Source organism: Enoplosus armatus, chromosome 14 (assembly GCF_043641665.1).
Source record: "Enoplosus armatus isolate fEnoArm2 chromosome 14, fEnoArm2.hap1, whole genome shotgun sequence".
Lineage (NCBI taxonomy): Eukaryota > Metazoa > Chordata > Actinopteri > Centrarchiformes > Enoplosidae > Enoplosus > Enoplosus armatus.
In genome coordinates this window covers 1,512,688-1,524,912 of record NC_092193.1, presented here as the reverse complement: position 1 = coordinate 1,524,912, position 12,225 = coordinate 1,512,688, and the positions used below count along the sequence as shown (strand labels likewise).

The following is a 12,225-nucleotide window of genomic DNA, read 5'->3' as shown; positions in this document are numbered from 1 at the left end:
CACATAGTTTATAAAAGTTTGCTCATCACCAGACAAAGAAATACTCACTCTCTACTTAACACATAATAAATAAATAAATAATTACACACTTATTTTTGCCATTAAACAAGTTGAATGTCACACTATCAATACTGCACTCGTGGTTCTGATGACGTCGCCTCGTAGCTCAGATCAGATCGTAGATCAGTAAATTCAGAGTTAACAGTTTCTTGATGCTGATGTCAGGAAACCCAAAGAGAGTTAGTCCAGTCGCAATAAAACACTTCATGCTAATACTAATATTCCAAAAAGGCCAATCTTTAATGTCTCTACAAACGTGATGATGAAAAATCATTCATTCTTTAGCTTTCTGATGGTCACACTTTCTATTCATATTATACAGTTTGTATTATTTAGTAGTTCTCTGTAAAACATCTTTTGTGTTTTCATAGTTTTATCCTAACTTAAAGACTCTCATGCTTTTTGAGTGCTTTTCTTTACATTTTGTGACCAATTATTAATTAAATACATGAAGAAAACATGTACACGGAGGCACGCACACACACACACAAGTCCATAAATAAGCAATAAACGCTTTGTGTTCTCACCTAACTGCATTTCTCCTCTCTGTGTAAATCAAACATTTGTTGTTTTTAATGTGATTTGTGTGTTCGCTCCTGTTTCACTGCCGTGTTTACAGACTTTGCTGACTGTTAACGAACCTGTAAGATCTGCACTAATATGAACGCTGTGTGTTCAGTTCAGAGCCTGAGTCAGGACGTCGTTAGCCTAGCTTAGCATAAAGACTGGAAGCAGACTGGGAGCCATGCTCACCACATCCTGACTCCTGGCACCTACAGCATCTTCTCAGTTTCCAAAATGTTGAATGTTTTCCTTTAAAAGTAGCTTTTCATCATCTGTTCAAAGGCTTAAAATCTGTCACATAAATACTGATTATGTTTACTTTTTATTTTCTGGATATCTGACACCAGATCTGTCTATTGTTCTGTTCTGGTGAACCAACAGACAGATGAACTGGGTCAGCGACAGTTAGTGGGCTTCAAACAAAGACTCTCTGTGTTACAGCGAATAGAGGGGGCTGACCCTGTGTGTGTGTGTGTGGGGGGGGGGGGGGGGTCCGGACAATCTGACTGTTGGACTTTTCTTGTTGAGCATCAAAAACTTTTCCAGGAGATTTTTTAGCAGTTTTGTCATTTTCCAGCACTTTTCCATAACTGGGAAAGTTAAAGAATCCGGTGGTGGAAGTACATTTACTCAGGTACTTGTACTTTACTTGCCTATGTAGATTTGATGGTACTTCATACTTCTACTGCACAACATCTCACAGGGAAATATTGTTTATCAAATATGATGCATTCTTATAGAGTATCAAAAGTTGTTAAGTTCCACCTTGACGACATTTAAATGCTTCTAACATGTTAATGCATCGCTGATAATATTCCAATGATACATTTTGCTGCCAACACTTCAGGGCTGCGACAGACCAGACCTGATAACAAAAGACTCCTGTTTTATAACGTGAGCAGCCAAACAAGTCACTGCAAACATAACAAGAAGTAGTTCCTCTTCACTGTTCAGGATGAACAAGCAAAGAAACCAGGCTGGAGAGCAGGAGGTGCAACCTTTCAACAGTCTTTCAACAACTGAACGTTCAGTCTTTCAGTCTGTATTTCTTTATGTTCTTATCGTTAGCCTACTAACTATCGTTAGTCCACCTTTTGTATTTTCTACATGCTTGACCTTCAGAAATGTGGATTATAGCAGCGATTAAAGATGTGAGTTTAAAGAAAGTCTCATACTTCACAATCAAGATGGTTCGTCTGACAAGAGGTTAACAACAATAAAAGATCTAAACTATTCAGTGAGATATCTTTTTATTTATACATAGATTATTAATTCAGAGATATTTCTAGAATATTTCAAAATAAGACTCCTGTGTTTCCTATTGTGTCTATGGTTTAATATTTCCCAACTCTTTAACCTCGGTACCTTCAAGGCTTTATAACAGATAGCAATAATACATGTATTAAAACATTTAATTTCCCCCCATATGTGTCATGTTGGACTCTTCCCACCATGTGTTTCCCAGAATGCTTTGCAGCAGCAGCAGTCTGTCTCTGATGGAGCTGCTGATGTTGGAGGAAAATGCGTAGCAGGAAACACAAAGATGGATCAGAGTGACGTGGTCCAGGAGTGAGCTCTCACAGCACTTATTGTCCTTTCTAATTGATCATCCTCCCTTATTATGTTTCATTATATTATATTACATATACTTTGAGTTCACAGCGTCGTCACTCTTCTAATAATATTACAGTATTGCTTTGTATAAATAACAGCCCTATAATATTCCTACATGCAGCTGCTCAGGAGTCAATTCATAAAGTTTTCTTTTATCATCTACAACAATATAGCTCTGCCTCGTGATGTGTTTACTGTCCTCATTATTATATTCTATATTACATTGAGCCTACAGTGGCTTCACGCTATTTTGAGCTGCAACATTCCTGCAATATCTGCAAGATAAAGTATTTCTGTTGGTTTCGTCCTGCAAGTATCACATTGTGATCAGAAGACTATACTTACTGTATGTAATGCGCCTAAAGGCATCAAAGAAGCGAAAGGAAGGAAGTAACTTCACAATTTAGAACCAAATAACTGAAAAAATGTTTTTTTGCATGAGTTTAAATTTGGTTTAAAATCATTTCAGTTAGTTAAAAATGTCCAGAAACTTATTACTTATTGGTTTAAATGTGTCTAAATGTTTTTGAGTGGATCTCAGCAGAATCTTCTGTACAATCCAGACAAAGAAATAACGGGACTGACCTGAACTCACCGGTTTGTTTTTCTCAGCCGGAAGTGAAGAGAAGAAAAAGTCTTCTTCTCGCTGAGCGATTTGACTTTTTGTCTTCTTCTTCGCTTCTTTTCCTGGATTTTGTTTTAAAATCTTTAGTTTGTCTCCAGGTGAATAAAAACAGACGGAAGGTTTGAGGCTCGGAGCTCCGCAGCTGTCACTGAGCCTCGCCCACACACAGGAAGCACCGGCAGCTGTCAAACTAAAACACCACACAGTACAGGTTCCGGTCACGGATTTCACAGTAAAAGCAGGACGAAGCCCAATTTTAAAGACATCGTGTTTATCAGCGGTACTCAGATCATTTACTTTAGTAAAAGTAACAATACTACAGTGTAGTATTGAAATGTTATGTTGCATTGTTATGTTAAAAAAGGACAAAACATCAAAGTATTAAAATACCAAAAGTAAAAGTACTCACTATGCAGACTGACACATTACAGAATATTGGATAATATATTATTGAATTATATTTATTAATGCATTCATGTGTTCATCATTTTAATGGTGCAGATGGTGAAGGTGGAGCTCATTTTAATGTTAACACATCATCATTTATTAGTTGATAATATTTTGTATTAATAATCTGAATCTCTGAGCTAACTGTCAACTAAATTTATCAATTAAATGTGGAGGAGTAAAAAAGCAATATTTGCTTCTGACATGTGGTGGAATACAAGTATGAAGTAATAAAGTAACAAGAAAAGGAAATACTAAAGCAAAGTACAAGTACCTCAAAGTTGTACTTAAGTACAATGAGTTAGTTACTTTTCTCCACTGATGAAATATCCTTTTTATTGTGATGGATGTCTTCATCCATGTGTATAAGTACTTCCATGTGTTGGTAGTTTTGGTTTATTCACTTTACAAACTGCATAAAAACTGATGACAGAAGTGAAACAGACGTAGACAGAGAACAAATCATTTCCCCCATTTCTGTTTTGTACTTTTATCACATCTTTGTTTGCTTTCTGTGTCTGTGTCACTGCTGTGCCACCAGTCGTCTTTTAGGGACAAATCAAATGTCTGATTGATTGAAAACTAATAATAAAAAACTGGAATTGGCAAAATAAAATATCGATTATTATCTACAACGACATTTATTGGCGGCGCTTTAGATTACAGCCCGAAAATGTACTGCGTAATTACCAGTACTGTACGTACAAATACATACATGTAGGTACTGAGGAACACCATGTGAAGTAGTGGAATAAAGCCGGTAACAAATACTTATCTTACAAAGAACTTATACTGAAGTTATTGTTTAACTACTGGGTACCTTAATACTGGGGAAGACGGAGTGACGACTACTGCATCACTTAATAATCCTTTTATTTCAACACGACCTTACCACCAGCAAACAGGAAAACTACATTGTTCTCTTATAATTTGACTTTGAAAAGGGTTTACACTCTTAGTATTTGCAGTATTTGTACTGAATAATATATCAGGTCAACAGAAATCATCATGAGCAGTGATAGCCTCCATGGCTAAACAGACACAGGAAGGAGCGCCACCTAAAGAAACTCAGACATTTACAGAACAACTAATGAGAAGATGGCAAAGTACCACCCATAATGTTTGATTGACAGGTGATCTCTGTGCAGTGAAGAAATGCCACAACAATCAGCTCTCAGCAACAAACAAGGAGACAAAATAAGTTCAAGAGTTAAAACACAGAATTTAACAAACTGTCCCTGAAATGACTTCTGACTATTTGACTTTACAGAACTCAGCAGTGTTTCCGGAAGAATAAAGAAGCCAAAGTCCAGCATAGAGAGGCTGAGTGAATGTGGTCTGGACTCTGTGGAGGAGAGTCATGGTTTCAGAGATGCTGTAGAAGGACAGAATACCTGCACTGTGATCCAGGTACACTCCTACTCTGGAGGACCGAGGACCTGAGACGGGAGTTTTGACTCTGTTGTACCAAAAGTTATAACTGTTTTTGTCACATCTTAACGCCCAAGATTTGTCATTGTGTCCAAATATACATTCACCTGACCTCCCTGCTCTGCTGATACTCTTGTATGCGACTGCTACAGAGACTCCTGTCCCGCTCCACTCCACCTCCCAGTAACAACGTCCAGTCAGACTCTCCCTACTCAGGACCTGCCAATTTTCAGTGAACATGTCTGGGTGACCAGAATAAGACTGTTGTTCACTCATTGCTGTTGCTTTTCTGTCCCCCTCAGATAATAACAGCAGTGTGTGTGCTGTGTTTGGATCCAGTGTGATTTCACGTGAATATTTTAAGAACTCAGCTCTGGTCTTGGGCTCTGGTTGTGACAGTAAAACATCCACTTCAGTCACTCTCAGTGAGATGTTTGTCCATGTCTCTCTCAGAACGTCCTGTAGTTGATCTCTGACTTCTGACAGAGCTGCTGTCACATCCTCAAAGTATCTCAGAGGACGGATATTGATGCTGGATGAGTCTGTAGACTCACTGAGTCGTGACAGGGAGGGGTAGTTGTGTAGAAAGTGGTTGTGATCCTCTGTGTGTGAGAGCTGCTTCAGCTCAGCGTCTTTCCTCTTCAGCTCAGTGACCTCCTGCTGCAGCTTCTCCTGAAGCTCTTTGACTCGACTCACTTCAGTTTCCTGCTTGGATCTGACCTGCTGCTTCACATCAGAGCTTCTTTTCTGGATGAGACGGATCAGCTCAGTGAAGATCTTCTCGCTGTCCTCCACTGCTTTATCAGCAGAGCGATTGATAGCCTCCACCTCCTGTTGAAGCAGCTTCACATCTTTCTCTCTGTCCTGGATTCTCTGCTGGATGTTTTGTCGACTCACCTCGAGCTCTCTCTGCCTCTCAGTCCTTTCTGCTGCAGCTGAGACTGTGTCGTGGCCTTTATGTTCATCCACAGAGCAGAGATAACAGATACACTGCTGATCAGTACGGCAGAACATCTTCATCACCTCATCATGACGAGGGCAGATGTTCTCCTGGAGCTTCTCGGAGGGCTCCACCAGCTTGTGTTTCTTTAATGGAGGTGATTCATAATGAGGCTGAAGGTGTTTCTCACAGAAAGAGGCCAGACAGACCAGACAGGACTTGAGGGCTTTCAGTTTTCTCCCAGTGCAGAAATCACAGGCCACATCTTCAGGTCCAGCATAGCCGTGATCAGCAGGAGCAGCTTGGAGTCCAGTCTTCTTCAGTTCCTCCAGTACAACTGCTAACATGGTGTTTTTCACCAGGACAGGCCTCGGTGTGAAGGTCTGCCTACACTGAGGGCAGCTGTGGGTTTTCTTCTCGTCCTCTTCATCCCAGAAGATTTTAATACAGCTCATGCAGTAGCTGTGTCCACAGGGAATAGTCACCGGATCCTTCAGTAGATCCAGACAGATCGAACAAGAGAAGGTTTCCCGGTCCAGCTGAACTCCTTTCTGCGCCATTTCACCTCTCAGTCGCAGCGACTGTCTGAGTTTCACTTTCTTAGAAGTGAAAGTAGTTTGAGCTCTGATCTAAACAGCATGTGTCTCTGCAGTGAATGGGGCCCGTCAGCTCCGTCACTTCACCACCATGTTGGCTCCACCCGTCTTCAAACTGTAGATCTGAAGGGGAGGGAACAAAGACATATATGGACAGAGTGGAGCTCGCTGTGTTTGAGAGGAGGAAGAGGAGGGAGGGCTTATCAAGCTCTGACTCAGTCCAGGAAGAGGAGCGGTTTGAGATGATTATACCAAGGCAACGTGGTTCATTTCACAATAACATACAAACAATAAAATTCTTGAAACCTGCAGGGTGGACACTGGAAATAATGTCCACATCATAAATTGGACATTTACAAAATTATGAAAGTTTCTCCAGTGCCCTAAAAATGCCTTGACACAACTATTTGTCACTTTTCACGTGAACAAACGAGTGCAACACTATGGATGTTTTTTAAGTGTTCACTTATCCCCATATTTAAAGGATTACCTCAGCTCTCTTTATGATGGCACTGTGGCCGATCAGAGCAGCTATAAAGTTCAGAGTTTCCTCGACTCACAGACGCATAGATTAGAGTCGGTTTATTTCCCGCTCTGTGCTGTGGCACTCCTGCGACGTCACCGATTGGCTCGTTGCGCCAACCTGTCAAAGCTGTCTGGGAACTGAAGTCTAACTACAGTTTCCTGAAAGAGACGACTCACACAGAGAGTTCAGACTGAAGCTGACGATTTTCACAGTTTTCCCTTTAAAAATAACAAAATACAAGAAACTCTGAAATGCAGATTTTGTTAGGGTGAAATGTTTCCTGTTTCATAAAACTTACAAGGTGGAAACTATCAAACCTGGATGTATTTGGCATTATAATGTAATTTATATTAGTTTATTGGTTTTTGCCCTCAGTCCCCTGATGTTATCTCTGTGCAGGTATATAGAAATATTGAATACCAACAGCACTATCAAACCAGCACCTACTCCACATCACACACCATCACTCTCCATTAAGAGATTCTTTAAGATTGGAGACTAACCAGCACATGGACCTGGTGGCCACCTGCTGCCCATCACGGTGATCACTTGTGACTGTTTCTTTTCGGACATGGCATGTAATGAAACACAGACGGGTGAAAAACAGGCATTAACTAACTGGAGTTGAATAAATGACACATTTGTGTACAACAAGAATGAAACCTGCCTGTATCTCTTCAACAAACACGTCCCAGAGCAGAAGAACAGCTTCTAGTTTGTTCTTATTTCCACTCGACATTGTACTGAAACGAAGAATGACAGGTGTCAGGTAGATCTGAGATCGGCCTGTAACTTAATGGAAAGTATGGATCCGGATCAGAGGTATGAGGCTGGTTTGGGCAGTGCTGTCAGACCATGGAGGGCCAAGAGCATGCAGACTTTCAATACAACCAGCTAAGGTGGGGTCCGCACCCTCGGATTAGCAATATGTACACTGATAACGTCACACAGGGACACCACAGTGGCCCACAGAGTTGCATCTAACATTTATAGATGGAAGCATTAACATGCTTTTTCTGCAGGAAGTTTCATATTGTCACCAATTTGGGAATAAATCCAGATTAGGAATCGGTGTGCACAGATTAGTCCAGACTCACGTCACAACACGATTAAAAGAGTTTGATTTATTCATTCTGAACTGCAGTAGAAGTTAGCTTAGGCCAATGGTACCACGCCATGCTAGCTACGCTAACTGAGCAGCCCACTGTTCCTCACACTGAACTGCACGAAACGTTGCGTTTAACATAAAGCAGCAACGACTGCAACTCACTTCATTCTTACTCTCATCGAAGTGCTTTGACAGCAATAATGCTGTTGGTCTTCCTCGTCCTCGTCCTCCTCTTCACAGTCCTCCTCCTCCAGTTCACACAGGTTGTGGTCATTGTGTCTCACGTACCAGTGTGTACACAACTGAGAAAAAGTGTATTTCTAATAATGATGATACTGATGATGTACTTTTTACTATTATTATAGTTTCTATTGTTGTTATTATTTATTAGGAAATAATAGAATCTTTGTTACTTAAGCTTATCTGTATTTCTTTTTTTCGGTCTCTTGCCTCGTCATGTCTCATGTGTCTCCCTGTTCATCACTAGTCTTGCACTTTCAAAAAGAATTTGTATGACACCCTGGAATGAAGACCAGAAGAAAATACTTTGTCCATGTTTGTTTATTCATGATGTAAACCTTCAGTTTGTTCACACATCCCATCAGTAAAGTCTGTCCAATGATTTCATGTACAGATTCACTTCATCCACACAATCAGTTTGTTTGACCAGAATCTCAGCTATGAAAAAGAAAATAATCGATGTCCTTATTGATTATGATCATGATGATTACAGTTTTATAATAACTCATAGTCCCTCATTTATATGTGGACAACAACAACATTTATCTTCGACACAGGAAGGTCTGGAGCTTTCTCTCTTGAGACACATGCAGTGGAAGAGAAACAACAACATACAAATACATCAATACAAATATTCAACACACATTTAGAGTCAGAGAAGTTCACATTTTCCTGCAGAGAAACGTCAGTTCAGGTCAACAGAAATCATCATGAGCAGTGATAGCCTCCATGGCTAAACAGACACAGGAAGGAGCTCCACCTAAAGAAACTCAGACATTTACAGAACAACTAATGAGAAGATGGCAAAGTACCACCCATAATGTTTGATTGACAGGTGATCTCTGTGCAGTGAAGAAATGCCACAACAATCAGCTCTCAGCAACAAACAAGGAGACAAAATAAGTTCAAGAGTTAAAACACAGAATTTAACAAACTGTCCCTGAAATGACTTCTGACTATTTGACTTTATAGAACTCAGCAGTGTTTCCAGAAAAAGAGAAAAGTCGAAGTCCAGCATAGAGAGGCTGAGTGAATGTGGTCTGGACTCTGAGGAGGAGAGTCATGGTTTTAGAGATGCTGTAAAAGGACAGAATACCTGCACTGTGATCCAGGTACACTCCTACTCTGGAGGACAGAGGACCTGAGACGGGAGTTTGGACTCTGTTGTACCAAAACTTATAACTGTCTGTGTCACATCTTAACGCCCAAGATTTGTCATTTCGTCCAAATACACATTCATCTGAGCCCCATGCTCTGATGATACTCTTGTATGCGACTGCTACATAAACTCCTTCTCCGCTCCACTCCACCTCCCAGTAACAACGTCCAGTCAGACTCTCTCTACTCAGGACCTGACAACATGTTGTGAATCTGTCAGGGTGACTAGAATAAGACTGTTGTTCACTCGTTACTGTTCCTTTTCTGTCCCCCTCAGATAATAACAGCTGTGTGTTTGCTGTGTTTGGATCCAGTGTGATTTCACGTGAATATTTTAAGAACTCAGCTCTGGTCTTGGACTCTGGTTGTGGCAGTGAAACATCCACTTCAGTCACTCTCAGCGAGATGTTTGTCCATGTCTCTCTCAGAACGTCCTGTAGTTGATCTCTGACTTCTGACAGAGCCGCTGTCACATCCTCAAAGTATCTCAGAGGACGGATATTGATGCTGGATGAGTCTGTAGACTCACTGAGTCGTGCCAGGGAGGGGTAGTTGTGTAGAAAGTGGTTGTGATCCTCTGTGGGTGAGAGCTGCTTCAGCTCAGCGTCTTTCCTCTTCAGCTCAGTGACCTCCTGCTGCAGCTTCTCCTGAAGCTCTTTGACTCGACTCACTTCAGTTTCCTGCTTGGATCTGACCTGCTGCTCCACATCAGAGCTTCTTTTCTGGATGAGACGGATCAGCTCAGTGAAGATCTTCTGGCTGTCCTCCACTGCTTTATCAGCAGAGCGATTGATAGCCTCCACCTCCTGTTGAAGCAGCTTCACATCTTTCTCTCTGTCCTGGATTCTCTGCTGGATGTTTTGTCGACTCACCTCGAGCTCTCTCTGCCTCTCAGTCCTTTCTGCTGCAGCTGAGACTGTGTCGTGGCCTTTATGTTCATCCACAGAGCAGAGATAACAGATACACTGCTGATCAGTACGGCAGAACATCTTCATCACCTCATCATGACGAGAGCAGATGTTCTCCTGGAGCTTCTCGGAGGGCTCCACCAGCTTGTGTTTCTTTAATGGAGGTGATTCATAATGAGGCTGAAGGTGTTTCTCACAGAAAGAGGCCAGACATTGCAGACAGGACTTGAGGGCTTTCAGTTTTCTCCCAGTGCAGACATCACAGGCCACATCTTCAGGTCCAGCATAGCCGTGATCAGCAGGAGCAGCTTGGAGTCCAGTCTTCTTCAGTTCCTCCACTAAAACTGCTAACATGGTGTTTTTCACCAGGACAGGCCTCGGTGTGAAGGTCTGCCTACACTGAGGGCAGCTGTGGGTTTTCTTCTCGTCCTCTTCATCCCAGAAGCTTTTAATACAGCTCATGCAGTAGCTGTGTCCACAGGGAATAGCCACCGGATCCTTCAGTAGATCCAGACACATCGAACAAGAGAAGGTTTCCCGGTCCAGCTGAACTCCTTTCTGCGCCATTTCACCTCTCAGTCGCAACGACTGTCTGAGTTTCACTTTCTTAGAAGTGAAAGTAGTTTGAGCTCTGATCTAAACAGCATGTGTCTCTGCAGTGAATGGGGCCCGTCAGCTCCGTCACCACCATGTTGGCTCCACCCGTCTTCAAACTGTAGATCTGAAGGGGAGGGAACAAGGAAATACATGGACAGAGTGGAGCTCGCTGTGTTTGAGAGGAGGAAGAGGAGGGAGGGCTTATCAAGCTCTGACTCAGTCCAGGAAGAGGAGCAGCTCTGTGAATTTGAACTTTGTTTCCTCATTTACAACTAAGCCTCAGTTCAAACCTGCTCCCCAGGAGAAAACCTTGAAGTGTTTAGTTGTAAAATACGTCTCTGCTCCTCAGGCTCTGGTGATGGCTCCATATTTCTAAGTCTTCTTCAAATTCTGTTCAATTTTCTTTTACTGGTAAAACAAACAAACAGTTGACTGACAACAGGGAGTTCTCAAACTACCTGCAGAGGGTCAACAGATGTAAAGTAGCTGTCGGACAACTCTGGTGGAATCACTTTTAATTGTGCTCTGTCGCTGCGAAAATAAACGATAAAATAAACTGTCACAAAAGACTTAAATTGCTGTATAATAACTTTCTCACATATTTAATGATGCACTTTTAAGCATTCGTGAAAAAAACCTCTGAATTTCAGAATATCATCCTGAGCCAAAGCAGCATTTCAAGTTTCAGATGGGTTTCAACAAATATCACCAAACAAGTCATTTGTTGTAACTGTGAATCCAGAAGGACATGAATGAACCAGATCAGCTGCTTCTGCACTCAATCTGTTGATTAACATAAATCGATAAATCTGTAGCGTTGATACACTTGTTTGTTTTTTGCATTTGATTAAAATCTTTAGATTTTTCACAGCTAATCAAAATCCAACTTTTCATTTCCATCATTACCTTTAAATGATCAAAACTTTACTGATAGTAGTAAAGAAAGTTGTTCAGACTAAAGTATCACCTCGAAATACGACCTTCAAAAACACTGTGGTCAACCTGAACTTCAGCAGGTGGAAGCATGAAGTCAAAGGAGTCCAGAAGAAACCAGAACAGCCTTTGACCCTCACTGGACCCCCTGTAGAAACTGTCAGGGTTTGACATATCTTGGAACTGTGACTGATGGACTATATTTGTAAGGAGACAAACAGAGACTGTATCTGCACTTTTAGTGGCCTGACACCATTTACCATGACGTATGACACAGTGCACGTTTACTGTGAAGGTTGCCATCAGCCTAAAAACACGTTCTGACTCTACAACTGTCGACCAAGTGAGCGGAGGAGCTTTGACCTCCTCTACGTGCCTGGTTAGCAGGATGAAGGCGCCCTCTTGTGTTCACTGTTGTTCACCTGCTGTAACGTTCGCTGCAGGAGGACAAATGTCAACGTGAGCAAAGACAGATTTA

General features: G+C 41.6%; 2 protein-coding genes across 2 annotated transcripts; both read right to left on the bottom strand.

The window, feature by feature from the left end:
- Positions 1–3,452: 3,452 nt before the first annotated feature.
- On the bottom strand, positions 3,453–6,270 carry LOC139296971 (tripartite motif-containing protein 16-like). The gene has a single exon (XM_070919545.1). The coding sequence runs from the start codon at positions 6,239–6,241 to the stop codon at positions 4,565–4,567; it is 1,677 nt and encodes a 558-aa protein (XP_070775646.1). The 5' UTR covers positions 6,242–6,270; the 3' UTR covers positions 3,453–4,564.
- Positions 6,271–8,454: 2,184 nt separating this feature from the next.
- On the bottom strand, positions 8,455–10,802 carry LOC139296972 (tripartite motif-containing protein 16-like). Its single transcript, XM_070919546.1, has one exon. It carries the CDS (start codon positions 10,782–10,784, stop codon positions 9,108–9,110), a length of 1,677 nt encoding a protein of 558 aa, XP_070775647.1. The 5' UTR covers positions 10,785–10,802; the 3' UTR covers positions 8,455–9,107.
- Positions 10,803–12,225: the final 1,423 nt, after the last annotated feature.

Coding starts and splice junctions, on each gene's coding strand:
- LOC139296971 (XM_070919545.1), bottom strand. CDS start 6,241: ATGGCGCAGAAAGGAGTTCAGCTGGACCGGGAAACCTTCTCTTGTTCG.
- LOC139296972 (XM_070919546.1), bottom strand. CDS start 10,784: ATGGCGCAGAAAGGAGTTCAGCTGGACCGGGAAACCTTCTCTTGTTCG.